General features: G+C 30.4%; 2 protein-coding genes across 2 annotated transcripts; one reads left to right on the forward strand and one right to left on the reverse strand.

The window, feature by feature from the left end:
* Nucleotides 1-3793: 3793 nt before the first annotated feature.
* LOC130014956 (uncharacterized) lies at nt 3794-6182 on the reverse strand. The gene is made up of 6 exons (XM_056104115.1): nt 6116-6182; nt 5535-5578; nt 5284-5452; nt 4926-5205; nt 4667-4833; nt 3794-3954 (listed from the first exon to the last, which is right to left on the reverse strand). The coding sequence occupies exons 1-6, from the start codon at nt 6180-6182 to the stop codon at nt 3794-3796; spliced, it is 888 nt and encodes a 295-aa protein (XP_055960090.1).
* Nucleotides 6183-11255: 5073 nt separating this feature from the next.
* Nucleotides 11256-12421, forward strand: LOC126661580 (uncharacterized). The gene is made up of 3 exons (XM_050355435.1): nt 11256-11337; nt 11893-12172; nt 12247-12421. Exons 1-3 carry the CDS (start codon nt 11256-11258, stop codon nt 12419-12421), a joined length of 537 nt encoding a protein of 178 aa, XP_050211392.1.
* Nucleotides 12422-20500: the final 8079 nt, after the last annotated feature.

Raw genomic sequence — 20500 nt, forward strand, 5'->3', positions numbered from 1 at the left:
CCGAGAGATCCATTTCGGGTTGAAATGACCAATATGCTTTTGGAGAAGTTTTGAGTTCTTTTTGTTTACATTTTGAACTTTTTCTTTTATTTTAAAGAATGTAGCTGAGCTAGTTGTAAAACATATATGTTCTATTTATGAGATATATCTTAAATATATTATTTTTACATTTTTAATATAAACTCATATGTGTAAGATTAATTTCAACTGATAATAAATTTAATGAAGGCATTATATAGTTATTTGTTCAGTTTATTATGTATATACATATTGGATACATCAACGATACATCGTATATACCATTGATATATTGTAGATAAATCGCCAATACATCATAGATACACAACTGATACATCGTAGATACATATTTTTATATTTTTATATTTTTTAATTATTTTAACGAAATAATTTTGTAAATACACCGTAGATTGTAATTTTTAAAATCATATGCTCTTATTAACAACATATTGTTTGATTTGTCTCTAACTAAAACTTAAGTTGTTTCAGTTTTTATGTACATGTTATTATGTATACATATTAGATACAGAAACGATACACTATACATACAGTATTGGTACATCGTTAATACATCATAGATACATCATTTATTATATCTTCTAGAATCAGTCTCCAATTCATATTAATTATTTTCAACGAATAAATTTTGGAGAAAATGATACATTGTAGATACATCGCCGATGCATTATTTTCTATAAACAAAAGTAATTCAAATATCCCTATTTAAAGAATCCATTATGAGAAAACCACATCCTTAACTAATTCAAGTTTTTGGGTTCTTAGAGACCTGAAACAAATTCATCTATAATAAAAATTTAGTACAATTGCCTAATTAGTGAAATTGGTTGATTAATTAACCAAATAAAACTATAAGAACTGAAATTGAGTTACATATATGTTTTTATACATTAATGATACATAAAAGATACATTGTAGATAAATCGCCGATACATTATAGATACACAGCTGATACATCGTAGATCCATATTTTTATTTTTTGGATTATTTTAACAATTTTTTTTATAGATATACCATAGATTATAAAATTTAAAATCATATGCTCCTATTAACAACATATTGCTTGATCTGCCATAAACTTTTAGCTATCTCTAACAAAAATTTAAGTAGGTTCAGTTTTTAAGTATATGTTATTATGTATATATATTAGATACATCAATGATAAATTATATATACAACATTGATACGTCGCTAATACATTACAGATATATCATTTATTAAAACTTCTAGACAGTCTACAACTCATTATAATTATTTTTAATGAATAAATATTGAGAGACTGATACATTGTAGATACATCGTCGATACATTATTTTTAATGAACAAAAGTAATTCGAATATCCCTATTTAAAGAACTCATTATGACAAAATTACATCCTTAACTAATCCAAGTTTATGGGTTCTTGAAGACTTGAAACAGATTCATCAAATAATAAAAATTTAGTACAATTGCCTAATTAGTGAAATTGGTTGATAAATTAACCAAATAAAATCATAAAAACTGAAATTGAGTTGCAAATATATTTTGATACATTAATGATACATTAATAATACATAAATGATACCTGTTTAAATAATTCTGACGCGCTGACACGTGTTGATGCGTGACTGGCACGCTTTTCTGACACGCGTGTCAGACGCGTTACTGTCACGTTGTCACGCGTTTTTACAGCTGTTAACACATTTTTTGACTTTTTTTTTCACTTTAAGTGTGACATGTGTCTATTATTTAGTGGTTGGCTAGTAAATGTAAACTTTTAACTCATTTGGTTATGAATGTAAAGATTTTGAGTTTGGGCTATTTGAGTAATATTTGGTCTATTTTTGAATATTTTTGTTTTTTTCTCTTTATATATAGTATTGATTAATATGCGAATCCAGAGATTTAGTTTAGATCAATGCTAGTCCTACTCCTAAATTAAGATTCAATCCGAAAATTGAGGATAAAAAGTCGAAACATTGTTTTTTTATTATTGATGATGTGTTGATGATTAAAAATAAATAAATCTAATTATTTATAGGTCACAAACCTGATAAATTTCTTTTAATTCTTATGACATCCAATCTCTTATTTTTTTTTTAAAAAAATTAAAGATAAATATAGCTTCTTTTGAGCTTAAATTTCCAGCTGAGCCCATTAAACGTTTTTCACCATCTCCTGGGCTTCGTCATGCGCGAGTCCACCAGTCTTTTTCTGGACAGGTGCAAACAATTGTATTCATTTGATATCTTATTATACTCCTTTCGTCTTTTTTAGTTGTCATTTTAGGCATATATTTTCATCTATCAACAAACCTGGGCTAAGTATTAGCATATGTGATGGTTTGGAAACTCGGTTTTGGCAAGATAATTTGTAATAACCCGAAAATTTAAGGGATAAGATATAACCACGTGTCTAATATTTTATTAGACGGGAGTAGGTAAATTAAATTTAAAAATAAATTTAATTTATAAGTGTCCTTAAATTTATAAATGCCATAGGATTACAAATTTAAATTTTTAGGATTTAAATTTAATTAACTATATAATTAACGGAGACAATATGGATTTATGTCCTCATCGTTGATAATTCACTATGTTCTCTTTGCAATGAAGTGGACAATCATGATCACTTATTCATTCATTATAGGTTCGCAAAGAGTATTTGATGTTGTGTGCTCCAGAAGTTGGACGTGGTTGGGTTTCTCCTTGCTCTTTTGTTGATATTTATGTTCAACGACAGGAGATTGTTCAAAGAGGATCGTATTTGAAGTTTTGGAAAATTCTATGATTTCTTATTATGTGGATATATTGAAGTGTAGAAACGATAGAAGTTTTCCGAACAAAACTTCTAATAAGGAGGAGGTGATTTTTAACTACTTCACTAAGGCGCCTTTTCATTTTAAAAGGTGATTTTCAACTACTTCACAAGGACGGCTTTTCATTTTAAGAGTTGTAATAGAGTACTATATCATGAGTTCTCATATTTTTCAATTAAATCTACAAACCGTGTTAATTTAAAGCTCTAGTACTTCTAATCAATGTTTTGAAAACTGGACCAGATATCAAAACCGGCTTCAAAAGGGTTCAAGATTCAACGTGTTTGACTCGGATTTTTTAAATTTAATATTCCCTCCGTCCCAATAAAATTATCCACTTTGGCAAATTGTTTTGTCCCAAAATTCTTGTCCACTTCCAAAAAGTAACAATTTTAAAAACTAATCTTCCTATTTCATCCCTATTTAAATTCCACTAATAAAGTAAATTGAAAGTGGATCCTATATTAAATAAGGGTATAACAAAAAAAAATAGAAACAAATTTATAAGTTCCATAACAATAATTATATTTTCTTAAACTGTATGATAAAGGTAAAGTGGACAATTCTATTGGAACGGAGGGAGTAATTATTAATTAAAATTATATAGTATAAAATTTTATAAATAAAAAATATAATTAATATATTTTAAATAATTATTGATTATGTGAAAAATAATCATAAATGATTAATATTTTAATATAAAAATAAATATTGTTCTCTAGGAAAAGAGAAAGAAAGAGAGTGAAGAGAGAAAAATAAAAAGAAAAATATGCCAGGTGAATGTCAATGGAACTGAAATATACTCATGGTCTAAAGTAGTTCAGCATACTAAAACAAGAAAATTGCATATGATTCATGTATGAAACGTTACTACAGATTGTATCAATTTTCCAGCACCACAATACAAAAAAATTTCAGTTCCAAAGAGAGCAAAAAAAAGTTGGAGTTGTTGTATAGCTTCAGGACAGCCCTTTAATCACGGTCATGGCTCGAATTTCTACTTCGACCACCAAAGTATTATCATGTACAAATCCTTTTGATTTGTCATTCAGATCATTGAGAGACAGAAAACTTAAAAAACCCCATGTCTGCTTACTAGAATCGAACTGATGAGTAAGACCTGAAAATATATATACATTGTAATGAATAAGGGCAATAGTACTGAGGATTTATGTATTTAATGAATATAAATGTTCTTGTTTTTAATTATTTCATGGAAGGAGACCGAAGATTGAATTCGAAAACTGAATACAGACAATATGGTATTATCTTTAGTTTTAAAATAAAGGAGAAATTATCATATCTATGTTCTTTGAACTTTTCAAAAAACTTATTTCAGTGTAATTGAATGTTGATTTCTTTTATTTCTATCTTTCTATAAGTATTTCAAGTGTTCTCAAAAACAAAAAAAAGTATGTCAAGTGAGTGTTTTTAGCTATTACTCTTAAAGTCTTCTTTTTTTTTTGTCTTTCATATCTTGTACGCTTTATATACATCATTTATTCAAAAAAAAAAATTGCTAAAAGTTATTTGGTTGGCTAGAAATCGAAGGATCAAGCATTTAAAATATTTTGCCCAATTACTCTCGCTATTAGCAAAAGGATATCAAAAAGGAAAACTAATAAAATAAAATTAAATATATAGAACAAGTTGATAAAAATTGAATAACTTTTAATAAGAAGACAGAAATATACCTTTTAGTTTTAGTTTAATAAGGAATATGCAATTTAGGGTTTGAACTAAATGTTGAGTTGTCTTAATATTCCCCTATCTGATATAATCATACATAAAGAAAGAGATTAAAAAGTCCTGTAACATTGAAATACATTTACCATTCAATTGATGATGTTTTTCCGAAAGTTGATTCCTTACGGTAAACATGAATTCCGCATACAGCTTTCTTCCATGCTGAAAACTTGCATGATCCTCTAGTTTTAAAAATATGGATAAGCTTTTGCCTTTAACTCTTGTTTCCCCTTTTGGATAAACAAATATGCTCCTAAAAAAGTGTTGAAAATCAGTATAACGATAATAAACTCGACTTTAAAAGTACATGTTTAGATGCATCATATTTAAATAAAATGTGCATACCACTTACTGCCACCGATGGAAAACACTTTGGATTTGGTAGGAGATGAATCCAATTCTGAAAACTTTTCAATTTTCCATGTACAGGTATTGTTTGCGGGCGTCTTCACCATGGACAAGCACTCTCCTTTACTGCCATTTTGTATTACCAAAACCTCAGCACCAAAAATGCAACAATCGTCCATTAAGTATCCATTGGACTCATCTTTGAAATCAATCAGAGAAACAAGTTTGTCAAATCCCCATTCTCTTCTAATTCCACAAAACCGCCTTGCTTTATCATCTACAAATTAAATCATGCGTTGTAAATTAATAATCCATTCAACTTACGTACTTAGGAATAAATGTATACACACCGTACCTTGAACATTACAGTACTTGTCGCGGATATAATCATAAATGAATAGCTTGAAAGTTACGTTAACCTCTTGATTGAAAGTGAGTTGGTTGGATTTGGAGAGAACTAGATATAAAGATATATATCCATCCCCATTTTTTTCTTGTTTCCTCCAGGATACACACATAACTTCCTGCACTCACAATATATTCGGAAAGAATTTGTTTCAATCGGAAGGCTAGCTTGAAAAATAAATGAATTAGTAATTAACTAACCTTATAGCTCCCAGCTTCAAAATCCGCAGAATGGAAACACTCCGCTTTTGCATCGGAAAGCAAAGAGAAACTTTCAATCTTGAAAGTGTGGGTTATTGATTCTAGGGGTCACTGTACTTTTCAAGAATTGCAAAATGGTGACTGAACTTCAAAACGTAACAAAATGGTTACTAAACTTTTAAATATGTGATTTCGGAAGATTTTTATGTGTTTTACGGTCAAATTATACATATGTAGTAATCAAATTTTGATTGTTTATGACAAATATTACCTTATATTTCATATATACACACAATCAACAAAAAATCGACTCGAAATATTTTTCTTCAGTGACCAAAAATCCTTCTATCTTAACATAAGCAAATAGTATAGTAACTTAAATGTTACGTTTTGAAGTTCGGTCACCATTTTGAAATTTTTGAAAAGTACAGTGACCTCCAAAATCAATTACCCTGAAAGTGTAGTGTGCAGGTGGAACGCTTCTTAGTTTCCAACTTATCTCTGTTCAAAGATCAAACAAAAAGTTGTATAATTTGTTTAATCTGGATTAGTCTAAAAAAGAAATTGAGACCATCATGAACCTGCATTATGATCTTCATTTGCGAGGTCGGTAGATTCATCTTCCATGGCTCGTTTATTTCCTGTCATGTTTTGTTGTTGACAGCGTTTTCTCTTCATATGATGTGGTGTTTGTTTCATAAGTTTTGTAATCCTAAAGTCACCTATTTATACCAAAGTTGAATCCAATATACGTTGCAAGTGTGATGACCTTTGGTTTTTCAAGATGTTTTATCGATCACTGATTTTTTTCTTCGATAATTACCACAGCTTTTATTGTTTCGAAGAAAATGAAGAATACTTGTGATTGTGAAAGTCTAAAAGATCATGGGAAATGGCTAACAATTTAAAACATGAATTTATCTATCTATCTAAGCCTAATTACATAAAAACGCCACATGTTATAATTTTTTTGCGTTTATACCCTACTAACGTAGGAAAAAAATTCAAGTTTACCCTATTTTTATGTTTCGTCTCGACCTAAAGAGCGAATTTGATGACTTCTTTTCATTTGAAAAAATTAATATTCAAAATGATCCTTTATATTTAGCCTATATTCTAATTAAATATTAATGTAATTAAGTGTAAAAAAACACCTTTTTCTTCAAAAAAATTCAAGTAATAAATTTTTTTATTGAATTTATATAAACTAACAATAATTTTTTTAAATTAAAAAACATAAAAAAATGCCCTGTATACAAAATAAAATCGAATTACGTTCCGGCTATTTTTTTTCGATCTTCAGGCGAGGAAGAGGAGGAAATCCTCCTCGCCTCCTCTTTTCAGGGGAGGAGCAGCAGCTCCTCGCATCAGGCGAGGAGCAGATCTGCTTCTCGGAAAAACGAGGAGGAGGGCCCTCTTCTTCCTCGCCTGAAAATCGGAAAAAATATTAAAAAATAAATTTTTTGCAAAAAGTTCATCGGTTTTTGATAGCGGGTTCGTAAATAAGAGGATTACGATTTCGAATCGAAGAATTTATTTAATATTTAATAAAATTTTGAAAACAATTAATTTTTGAAATTTATGTAAACATTTTTAATGTTGAAAGACTTATTTGTATATTTCTAAACAGAAAAATAGATGATATAACTCTACTATTTAATTATTTTTAATGTTTTCATCTTAAAATTGATTAAATTGTCATTTTTTTTAAATTTAATGTAGAGACGAAACATGAAAATCCACAATCGGGTACAATTTTACTTTTTTAGGTCAGGGTATAAACACAAAAAAATTACAAAGTGAATATTTTTTTTTAAGTATTTAGACCATCTATCTATGTGACTGTCTATCTATAACTTGAAGGGAAAACGGGTAACGACAATAACTTTTAACAATTAAAAAAATTATGAAATTAAATACAAAATTAATTTTATTAAAAATATTACTAAATAAGAATCTAATTTATATACATATTTAAGTTATTGTACGAGAAATTTTTAGGTAGACTCAGTCCACCACGTCATTCGTGGACTAAGCCTATCAAATTATGACAAGTCATTAAAATGATGGCAATCTTGTAAATTTGTTTGTTACTTATTTACACTTTTGAATAGGAATATTATAAGATTGTCATCTTTTTAATGACGTGTCAGAATATAATAGACTTAGTCCACATATGACGTGGTGAACTGAGTCTATCTAAAAATTTCTCGTTATTGTACAAATCAGAAATACATCTATCCATGAAAAAAAGTCCAACTTATGTTGCTGAGACTTTAAATTAATACTCTGCATAAAATTAATGACTAAACAAATAATTATATAAAAATGGACAATGAAAGTACTCCAGTCTCGGTCCATAATATTTATCGCATTTGTCTTTCACAAAAACTAAAAAAATATTTATTATTTCTTAACTTGTATACACTTTTATAAAGTTAACCTTACATCGTGACTTGTTTATATTTATCACTACCATTTTAATTTGTTTGTTGTTTTTTTTCAATAAATTAATGGAGAGTAAACATAGAAAAGTAATAATTTATGCTATCATAATATTCTAAAATGACAAATATTATGGACCAATTTTTTTTTTTCAAATGTGACAAATATTATAGACCGGAGGGAGTAATTAATTACAACCTAATCTTTTTTCCCAATATAGAGTTAGATAAAAGGAATCAAATGCTACACCGGTAAGGCAGAGGTTAGATACGCCGAGTATCTGATTTTTGTCAATTGAGCTAACTGGTGGGCTTCGACATTATCTATCCTATTAATGTGACGGAATAAGCAGCTTTGAAAAAACATAGTAAGATGCCAAATATTTTGACAAGTGCCCCAGTGGCAAGCTGAAGAGCAAGTCCTCGAGTTAACTGACTGGGACACTAGAATAGCATCACCTTCAAAACAAGTCTGCCTCCAATTAGATCTCAAGCTCCAATCCATAACTTCTCTGAGCGCTAAAATTTCTAGAATGCCTGGGTCCTAGATATTTCTGAAAGTGGCCGAGAAAGTACCCAGACAAACATCAGGTTTTTACAAGTGCCCGCATCATATCTGATGGTGGTCATATTGCGCTCCGAAATAGGGTTCCCGGGAGATTGCGCATCCCTAGCTTGCTTCCATTTCTCTAGCAAGATTAAAATCGGCTTTGAATGAAAGAGCATTACGATTTGTATCTTTCACTAACCAAACCTGATCTTTGAAAATAACTGAGTTTCTAGCTTTCCAGATAGCCCGAAAAAGGAACCAAAAAAGATGAGTACTGTTTGAGGAATTATACATCTTGTTTATGTCTTCCATGACCTTGATCCAAAAGAGTTGGAAATCCTCCTGGGCCCCATTCGGATGAAAAGAGAGGGGAGGAAAACCAAACTCTTCTAGAAAAATCACACTGAAAAAACAAGTGATATCTGTCTTTTGGGCACCCACATCTGGGGCATTGGAGATCACCATTGAGCCTTATATTGAGATTAGAAGCTGTATGTATACCATTTTGCAAAAGTCTCCACATAAAAACTTTTAACTTGTTTGGGATCTGAAGGTTCCATAAATATTGCCAATGGTGCCTAGTCATACTCATTTGGGATTCATGTTCCCTGATTGAATCACTGTTCAAGGCTGTGTAGTATCCTGATTTGACTGTGTATATACTAGAGTTCGTGAAATGCCAAACTATTCGATCTGGAACATTGGATTGAGGAAGAGGGATAGCTAGAATAGCTTGGGCATCTGCTGCTATGAACCGGTCTCTAATCAGCTGCTCATTCCATGATCGAGTACCTTTGAAGAATAACCCACTAACCTTTTAAGGGATTAAGACTCGGTTTACCTCATGTTTAAGCCTGGGGATAAAAGAGATCTCTGAGGGAATCCAGGGATCAATTAAGGTGTCAATATGCTCCCCTGAGGTGATCTGCCACCTTCGACCTCTCGTACATTTCTATAATTGTTTTTTTAAAATAAGGGATAAGATATGAAAAAATTCTTCAAATTATTCAGAAAAAACAAATAATTTTTTTAAATTTTTTCTTGACCACGTAGATCTTTAATATTTTTAAATAATACAAATAAATCCACATTTGAAAAAAAATAACCTAGATAAATAACTAAGAGCGTGAGGGGCTAAGTATACAAAAAATGACATAAAATAGCTTTAGTGCTCTTTCCAAAAACTTCAAAGGGTTTTTTGCAAAATTTAAAACATTGAGGGCTCTCGTAGCCAAGAAAAAACTAAAAGGACATATGTGCTCTTTTTAAATAACTAGTTTCGCATTACGTGCTATGCACGTGGCTCGTAACGTAACTGCTCAATGAACATATTAGTAAATTTATTATAATTATATCAATTTTTTATTTATAATTTAATATTAAATTAGTTAAGAATTTTTATAAAAGTAAATATAATATATTCGGTTTTTTTTCTATACTGAATTTATTCTTCTTTTGGTTTTATAATAACCATAATTAAATAATTAATTTAATTTTATTAATAATATCTTTAAAAATAATAAGATATAAATTTAAATAATAATATATTGATCAAATACAGTATTTTAATTTTGTAGTACAATCAAACTAAAAGATAGGTATTCCTACTAATTTGGAGACAATTTAGCTATTTTGTACATACTAAAAATTAAATTGGAGATAATTTAGCTACCTATTCTAATTAGGACTTTAATTACAATAGTGATTAATTAAATAACTAATTAGTTCATGACTATAAACTCTTTATTTAGTAGTAAATTGAAAAGGATTATTCAGTAAATTTGCTTGTCCCCCCATCCGTGCTTTTATATATAGTATAGATTTATAGAGTTTTTAGCCACTTCTTGGCTCTTTATACATATTTATTAACAAATAAATTATAGAGTTTTTTAATTTTTTAGCCCAAATTTAATAACTTAAGTAAATCGTTAATTCAGCATGTATATTAATCAGTGTTTTAAAAACCAAACCGGTGAGGCCATCGGTTTCCGGTTCAGCCGGTTTAACCGGTTCAATGACCGGTTCAACCGGTTTAATAAATTTGAAAAAATTTGAAAAAATTATGGTTGACCGGTTTTTTACCGGTTCAATCCGGTTTTTTACCGGTTCATACCGGTCCAATCCGGTTCAACCCGGTCCAATCCGGTTCAACCAAAAGATCCGGTTTTTTGTCTTTTCAGACCGGGCCACTGACCGGTTCGCGGTTCAACCGGTCCGACCGGCTGGTCCGGTCCGGTTTTTAAAACACTGATATTAATAAAGTCTTTGTTTGTGTAAATGTTTGAACTTTTAAATGATGAAATAGAGTCCTAGTGGTTGTGAGTCTTGTGACATCCTTATCATAATGAGTGTTTATCCCATGAAACCGTTGCGCCACGTCATTTTTACATCAAGCCAATGAGCATTTGCGATAGGGAATCTTTTAATTATTACTTGTTTTTTTATTATTCAATTTTCCACATGGCTAACGCACAATTGGTTTGTTGCACGAATGACATGGCGCAACGATTGTGTGCAATAATTTTTCTATCATAATATAATCATTAATCACATCTTAAATTCTTTACCATTTCCCCACGATCTTTTAGACTTTTACAGTCACGTATACTCATTTTCTTGGAAAACAATCAAACAGTAACCGATAAAACAATTTTGAAAAACCAAAGGTCATCAAATTTGCAATGTATACTGGTTTTAAGTTCAACTCATTTCATTTCATATAAGCAAATGAAGATAGATCTGTATGAACAAAACATGTTAGGAAGGAAACAGAGCATGGAAGATGAATCAGATGAATATGATGATGCAGGTACATATATTATATGCTAGATAAATAACTGTGTGATTGTTTGTAATCATTAATTAAAATTTAAAATAATTAACATTCATCTTCTTTTTCTTGAAAAGAAATTCGTTTGAAACTACGTAGCCTGCCGCCTACGCACTACACATTCAAGATTGAAAATTTCTCTTTTTTTTCCCATGCAAAAGCTGAGAACTTCCAGTCTGCGGATTTTGAAGCTGGCGGCTATAAATGGTTAGTTCTTTTTCATGCTAGTCTTGCATTACAAGAAATTCTGTTTTTAATAATAAACTAGTGAGTGCAGGAAGTTATCTGTGTATCCGGGAGGAAACAAAAAAAAAGAAAGGGGATGGAAACATATCTTTATATCTAGTGCTCTCCGAAACCAACAAACTCACTTTCAATCGAGAGGTTAATGCAAATTTCAAGCTCTTCGTTTATGATTATATTCGCGACAAGTACTTAACTGTTCAAGGAATATATGTTGTGTATACATCTATATATAAATGTTCAACTAGGTTAACTGAATAGGCTATTAATTTGCAATGCATGGCTTTGTAGATGAGAAAGTGAGGCGGTTTAGTGGAATTAGAAGCGAATGGGGATTCGATAAACTCGTTTCTCTCCCTGATTTCAAAGATGAATCCAATGGATACTTAATGAATGATTGTTGCATTTTTTGTGCTGAAATTTTGGTCCTAGAAAGTGTTAATAAAGGTGAGTGCTTGTCCATGGTGAAGACGCCTGCAAACAATAAGTATACATGGACAATTCACAGATTTTCAGAATTGAAGTCATTATCTACTAATTCCGAAGAGATTGCCGTCGGTGGCAGTAATTGGTATGCACAAACTTTATTTAAACTTGATGCATCTAAACAAGTACTTATTTTACAAAAAAATTCATATTTTTTAGGAGCATAATAGTTTATCTGAAAGGGGAATCAAGTGCGAAATGCAAAAACTTAGCCATAGTTTTAAAACCAGAGGATCGTGCAGCTTTTACCCATGGAAAAAAGTTGTATGCCGAATATCAACTTTTGGGAAAGTATCAGGAATTGGAAGGAAACTTAATAAGAGACTCTGAGTAGGGGTGAATAAAAACCAAACCGAACCAAAATTAAAACTATGATGGGCTAGTTAAAGTAGGTAAAATGGTTCAGTTTTGTTTAGGATATTTTAATTTACAGTTTTAAGTTCTGGCTTGGTTTAGGCCTCAATGAACCGTATTGAACCAAACTGAAAAATCGATCTTCCACCTTTTTTTATTCTTTTATATATATAAGTTAAAATACTACATTTATTGATTTTAATGATGTTTAATTAAAAATACTAGCATTTTTCGGTTTTGACAGAACCAAACAGAATCGAACCAAAATTTTAGTTCAACGAACCGACATAACTGTAAAACGAGATAGTAAAATTTGGTTTTGAATTTTATGGGAATGATTTGGTTTGATTTTGAAAATTTGCACACCGAATCGAAGCGAGCTCATCCCTAATTTTGTGTCTAACTAATAACTTAATTCAAAATTAAATGGTTAGTACATATAAGCCTTGCCCTTATTCATTAGTACATTCTATAATTAAATTACATTTTGTAGGTCTTAAACATCAGTTCGATTCTAGTGAACGGAAGGCATGGGGTTTTCCAAGTTCTATGTCCAACATTGATAGGCTTTTTATATAAAATACTATCTTTTCTCCAACATTTATTTTTTTACTATCTCTTTTAAATTTTTACATTTCCTACCAACTTTCTTTTCTTTTATACTACTTTTTAAAAAAAAACTTTACTTTTTATATTAACTCCCATTTTTCAACATTTTCTTTCATCATTTTTTATTTTTTTCACCATTATATTCATGCACTTAATATTTATCATATATGTTAATTTTTAATTTTTTTAATTTTTTTAATTTTTTTGAATTTTTTTGAATTTTGACTTTTTTTTTACTGTTGATGTTTTTCGTCAGTTTTAATATCAACATGAGATCAACACCAAATCAACATATGTAATAAACTAACTGATTTAAATTTTTCAATCTTGTTTTATACTAATTTTTATTTTTTAAACATTTTTTCAATTTAATTTCAATTTTTTTATTTTATTTTCACATATAATATGTTCTTTTTCGTTAATGATAAAATCAATTAAATATCAACATAATATTAACGCAATATCAACATACGATCAACATTGTAACACTATAATAATTTAACATCATTATTTTCTTTTTCACCAATGCTAAAATCAACAAAATATCAACCGAAAATTAACACAATGTCAACACTATATCATTACAATAATTCAACTTCATTATTTATCTTTTTCCCTGATGCTAACATATCATTATCTAGTCTCAATTTAATTTAATTTAACTTTTTAGTTTATTTCACAAATAATATTATCTTATTTGCCAATGTTAAAATAAAAAAAATCAGTTGATATCAACATAAAATCAACAACATTGTGATATTATTATAATTCAGCAATCAATCATCATCAACAAATCGTTCTGTAGAATTAAAAAAAAAACACAGAAACACAAGAAAAGTGCAGAAATAACAGAATTTTATTTCATAAAATCACAAAATTATTCTACATAACATGAAATGAGTATTAGATTCTCTAAAGATACTCTTTTATACATGTTTAATGGTGAAAAAACAATAAAAAAATTAACAAATTACAGACCTGAAAATGAAAAAAAATAACAAAAAAATTCAGATCTGAAATCAAAACGATAAAATAAAGATGACGGCGAGACGAAGACAGAACGGCGGAGGTGGAACAATGGAAGAGAAACGATGGAAATGGAACGGCGGAAGTGGGCTGGTGCGAAGAAAAAAGGTGAGTTGAGAGAAAGAGAGAAAGGAGAGAGAAATTTGAGGAGAGATAAAATTATATGGTTTATGAAGGTTTGACTTGGAATAGTATATATATTAGTTCCGTATAAAAGTAGTAATCTCTAGCGTGGATGGTAGTTTTCATATTGAAAACTATTACCCGTATAAAAGTAATATTTTTGCAAATGTTAGATGTTTATGTAAAAAGCCCAACATTGATCTCTATGACAAATAAAAAGGCTTTATACATGATAATACTTTGGTGGTCGAAGTAGAAATTCAAGCCATGGCCGTGATTGAAGGATTGTGAAGTTATGGAGATATTCTAACTCTTTTGGTGCCTTGGATTTCAATAATCTTTGTTTTAACTAGTAATTGTGGTACTAGATTGATACAATTTATGGTAAAGTTTTATTTATATTTGGAATGCAATTTCTTTATTTTGATAATGCTATATATGTAACACTACTACAGTTCTAATATTTACCAACGGATTTTCCGTCGCTAAACGGCCATAATCCGTCGGCAAATCTCTCGTTGCTAAATTATTTAATGACGGGAAAAAAAATTAGCGACGGATTCTGTTTTTTGAATAAAATAAATTAATTTTTTTAATTAAATCATAAAATGAAGGTAGAAGGATCATTTATACCCCAAAAGTTTGACTTCAGGATCAAGTAAGCCCTCAACGTCAGAAAAGGTTCAAATATGTTGGCCCCAATTTTAACGCATAAACAATACGTTAGGGGCATGGTTAACCAAATCGGGGGTCTGGTTGTTCATTTTTAAGACATTGGGGCATATTTGAACCTTTTTAAACGTTGAGAGCCTACTTGATCCTAAAGCCAAACCTTAAGGATATAAATGACCCTTTCACTACTAAAAAACAGCCATTTAGCGACGGATTTTTCCGTCGCTAAATGGCTAAATTCCGTCGCTAAACGAGTTTAGCGACGGATTAGCGACGGACAACGTCCGTCGTTAAATATCCGGTCGCCAATTTTGCAGCGACCGAATACTTTTTTTTTTGCGACGGATTTAAAAAAATTGCGACGGATTTTGCGACGGATTTAAATCCGTCGCAAATTTTTAAAAATAAAAAAAAATATTTTTTAATTAAAATCGTAAAATGAAATATTATTTAAACGGTCAACCACCGTCACACACCCACCGGCTATACAACACACACCCGCACTGACCCGCAAATATCGCAAATTTTCCAACTTCCCAGTAGGTCACCCATCCTTCACATTACTCCCATCCACTCCTCTTTAACTTTGTAGTTCCCCCGCGCGTGACTCCAACTTATCCAGCTCAGATTCTTGTTTTATATCTATGTATATTATATTTAAATATAACAAAAAGGTACTCTCGCAATTTACTCCCATATTATATAAAATAATTATTTTTTCATACTAATTATTTTTAAATAAAATAAATTATTTTTTAATAATTATTTTAAATAAAAACAACAAATTATTACTATTACACTTTACTCCCACATTCTAATATAATAATTTTGTTATAAATAATTATTTTATTAATAAATAATTAATTATTTTTAAATAAATAATTATTTTATTAATAAATAATTACAATAAATAATTTTTTAATAAATTGTTTTATAATTAATATTGTTTTTATTAATAAATATTTGTTTTAATAAATATATTTTTTAAGTATAATTTTTTTAATAAAAATAATACTTTTAGCGACGGATTTAGTAATCCGTCGCTAAAAGTAAGCATTTAGCGACGGATGTGGTATTTCGTCGCTAAATGTATTACTTTTAGCGACGGATTACAAAATCCGTCGCTAAAAGTGAAAAACAAATTGGCTGGATGAATCCCGCCAATTTTCTTTAGGATTTAGCGACGGATTTTGAATCCGTCGCTAAATCCGTCGCAAATTTTGATTTTAGCGACGGATTTCAAATCCGTCGCTAAAATCCGTCGCAAATTGACTGTTTTCTAGTAGTTTTTTCCTAAAATGAATTATTATTTAATCTGACGCCCACTATCACCCACCCACTTGTAATAGGTCACTCACCGACACCAACTCATGATTTTCACAAACTTCTTTGTAAGTCACCCATTGTTAGCAATTTTACTCGCTAACTTATAGTAACTCGACAAGTCGAGTGTCGATCCCACGGAGACAAGAGGTTTAAAGTGAACGAATGCGGATTTTGAATTTTAATTTTGAAAGAGAACAAGCAATTTGATTTAGATTAATAACTACAGAACTTTAAAATCAATAAAATCAACAATTAACTACTAAGCAAGCAATTAATAAACTAAACGATCAAATATTAAACGGGTATAACAAATAGGTAAAAAGTGCTTAGAGGTTGTTAATTAGGTTTAAAATGCTCCTAGGTAACCGGGGTTGATTGAGAAATTGGTTCGGGTCAAGTCTTTCTAAAATGTCTAATCCGCTCTCTCGAGTCCGCAATTAGAAATAATTGAAATTAAATTAATACACCGAAATCTAACTCGCTCTCGCGTAATTAGATTTCGATTATACCAATTGAATCCAATCACGAACCTAACCTATAACCGATTAAGCCCTAAACCACTCTCGCCTGATTAAGCCCTAATTAAGTGATTTGCTAATTTCGGGTAATTAAATGACTCTCGCCTAATTAATTAACCTTTAAACCTATGATTAGGAGATCAATCTATCCTAGGCATTAAGCATACAAATCACTACAAATCTTGAACCCAATCAAACCCTAGTCAACTAATCACAATCAAACTTCATTAACAACCCCTAAACCTGTTAGTGATATGCACTAGGTCAATCATGTTTGACCATGTTTTGACTTTATCATTTTGTTATTTATTAATTAGCAGTTTTTATCATTTTATATTAATGATTAAAATACTTGAATGGTTAATTTTTTCTAAGGTTATCAAGTATGTGACTTGATAGTAGAACCCTTAGGTTTTATAAAAGTATTATATACCATCTATCCCTAGTCTTAATAGAACATTGAGACTAGTATGATGTTGACTGATAATTATGTTTTACTAATCATGTATATGAGATATTAAGTCAAATCATAGGTGCTACTTGAGAAATAAGGCACTAGATGACCCACTATGAGAATACTACATAGATCACTGTCATAAGTAATTCTCATTACATTTCTATTAGTATAATCCTTTGACCTTGAAATCATCATGGATTTCTACATAACTATTTCATATTTTGATACAGTCTTACATTATCTTTAACAGGATAATGGAATAGATTGTCGTTGGATAGAAAGTAACTATGTGAGAAATGTGAGTGACTGAGAAGGAATTTGTCCCTCATTTATTTGAGTAATATATCTATGGGCCCCTTGAAGAAGATAGACTGAAGGAAATGCATGGTCATGCTAAATGAATTGATAAGATTTATCATTTTCAGTCTACTTAAAGTCAAGAAACTAATGATTGAATATTATAAGGATGACAGGACTATGCCTTATATTCAATCTGGATATCGAGTGACAAAAGGATTAAAATATTATTGTAAATGGTTAAATCGAATTGTCGATATTCGTATAATTTGGGTAGTCATAATGTCTTGCTAGAGGCCACTTATGACTTTTGGGCTGAAATAAGGATTTCGGGCCTGCTGCCAACGTTATATGAACCTATAGGGTCGCACACTAAAAACAGGCCCAAAACAGTTATGGGTGGTACAAGCCTAATGTGATTAAGTGATTAATTATTATTATTATATATATATATATATATATATATATATATTAATAAATATATATTAATTCGAAATTTAAGGATAAGTGTTTTCCTTAATTTATTATTTTTGAAGATAATAAATATAATAATTAATATATATGGATGATTATCAAAAAGGGAGTTTTTGATAAATATAAACTTGTAAGAATTGCAATGAGATTGAAATTCGAATTTGTCTCAAACACTAGTGTTGTTGTATGACTATAAATACACATTAAGGAATAGTTTTGAGAATCACGAAATTCATTATTCACTAAATCACTAAAATTCGAAATTGCTTGTGAAGCAATAGTTCTAGCACACAAGCACTAGTTTTAGCTAAGGTCTGTTCGTGTGGATACTCGTAGAGGACGCATTCTTTTGGAGGCGTTTCTGATCCGAGGCCAGGTATCACCAAAGTGAACCACCTCCTTCCTTCCTACAGCTGTTGAATTCGACATACAAGTAAGTATTAATTCTGTTGTTAATCTATTTATTCGAATTACATGGATCTTGGTTTGGGTTTCAGATAATTTTTTTGAAATTCCGCTGCGTTATAAACCTAGAAAACCCAACAAAACAATGGGTTTAGCTACTAGCCACAAACATGCTAACTATAACTAATAAGCAAGAAATGAGAATAAACATGGTGTAGAGATTATTTACCTTGTAATAATTGAAGATGCAAAGCATAAAATAGATAATGAAGAACAATAATAAAGGAACTAATAATCTTCTATTAATAATGATAATCTTCAATCCATAATAAAAACTATAAATTTAACTAAGAACAAGAGGAATTTAAAAATCTGAGAATAGTAAAGAGATGGAGGCTACAATCTCTAAAAATAAGTGCATAACTCTAAAAAGGAAATAAACGGATCTTTTATAGTTCAAGGACAAAAGGGGAATAAAAGTACACTATATGACAAGTCTAAATGAGGTAGCCAATCAAAATAGACCACAGATTTGTCCACATGTGCCTTTTCAGTTCTGAATCACGTGTCTTCATTAATGAGGTGTTTCTGTCCGAAATGGAGTGGTTTCTTTCAAAATAGGCTTAGCTGAAAAGTCCCTTGAATGCACTTCTGAGGCTGTCTCGATCGAGACAGCTTCTGGGCTGATTCATTCTGCTTCTCCTGACTTTGATTTCTCCAAATACGCTCCAATTTTCCCGATTCTTGCCAATATGTACCTGAAACACTTCGACATGAAAATGAGCAACAAAACACCTTTAATTTAGACTTGTCACGGTATATATGCATGTGTATACATCTATATATAAATGCTCAACTAGGTTAGTTGAATAGAGTATTAATTTGCAATGCCTGGTTTTGTAGATGAGAAAATAAGACGGTTTCTCTCCCTGATTTCAAGATGAATCTAATGGATACTTAATGGATGATTGTTGCATTTTTAATGCTGAGATTTTGGTCCTAAAGAGTGTTAATAAAGGTGAGTGCTTGTCCTTGGTGAAGACCCTACATGGACGATTCACAATTTTTCAGAATTGGATTCGTTAGTTACTATTAAATACGAAGTGTTTGTCATAGGAGGCAGTAAGTGGTATGCATAAACTTTATTCAAATATGATATTTTGTTTTTGATGAATAAATATGATATTTCTTAATTACATGTTTGTTGAATTGAAGATCTTTCTACTATTTTCAAACATTAATTAAGGAGCATAGATGTTCATCCAAAAGGAGATTTAAGAGCCAAAGGCAAAAGCTTATCTATGTTTTTAAATCTACAGGATGATGACGAGAATGGAAGAAAGTTGTATGCAGAATTCACGTTCCGAGTATGAAACCATTTTGAAGGAAAACATCATGAAGTGGACGGTAAAAGTTACAACAATCAAACTTTCACTTGTTTTCACACTTTCTTTTTCAAATCAGGTAGGCAAATAGTAAAACTTTGATCTTTTTTTTGTTCCAACAAACGTTAAGTTTTCTCTCTGAATTTGGCACACAAGATCAATTAAATTCATGGTTTTGAAAGAAGAACTTGACATTTCACTTTTCCCCTTCAAATGAGTTGTCATAAAACGTTTTATGCATTATATACAAATTGGAGTTGATGTAGCATAATTTTATTTGATAATTTGAATATGAAGAATAAAACAAGCTAAATTGCCCGTACGGCTTTGGTCTAGTGGTCTAAATCTCAGCTATCTGGGCGCGAAAGGTTGCAGGTTCGAACCCCGGCTACACCCTTCCTTAACATGGAGTGGTTGAGATTGGGTTGCTGGCCATTCTAAACCGGAATTACCAGGTATGTGGGCTTGCGGGCGGTCCACATACCGGAATTTGACAATGATATTGAATTTCGGCTCAATAGAGTGAGTCCTCGTCACAAAAAGAAAAAAAAATAAGACTAAATTGGTAAGTTGTTTTTTGAAAGCCATAAATTTGGCCTTAATTGATCTTTTATCCAAAACTCCAAGGCCAAAATGAATTATTGTTGATTTTTGATCTTATGGAAACAGACGGACACTATTAAGTGGATTCACTTCAATAGCCTAATCAATGCCCCTAATTATTTGCAGATAAGCGTGAGTTCAAATCTAATAAGAATGGATGAGGT

This window comes from Mercurialis annua, linkage group LG8 (genome assembly GCF_937616625.2).
Source record: "Mercurialis annua linkage group LG8, ddMerAnnu1.2, whole genome shotgun sequence".
Lineage (NCBI taxonomy): Eukaryota > Viridiplantae > Streptophyta > Magnoliopsida > Malpighiales > Euphorbiaceae > Mercurialis > Mercurialis annua.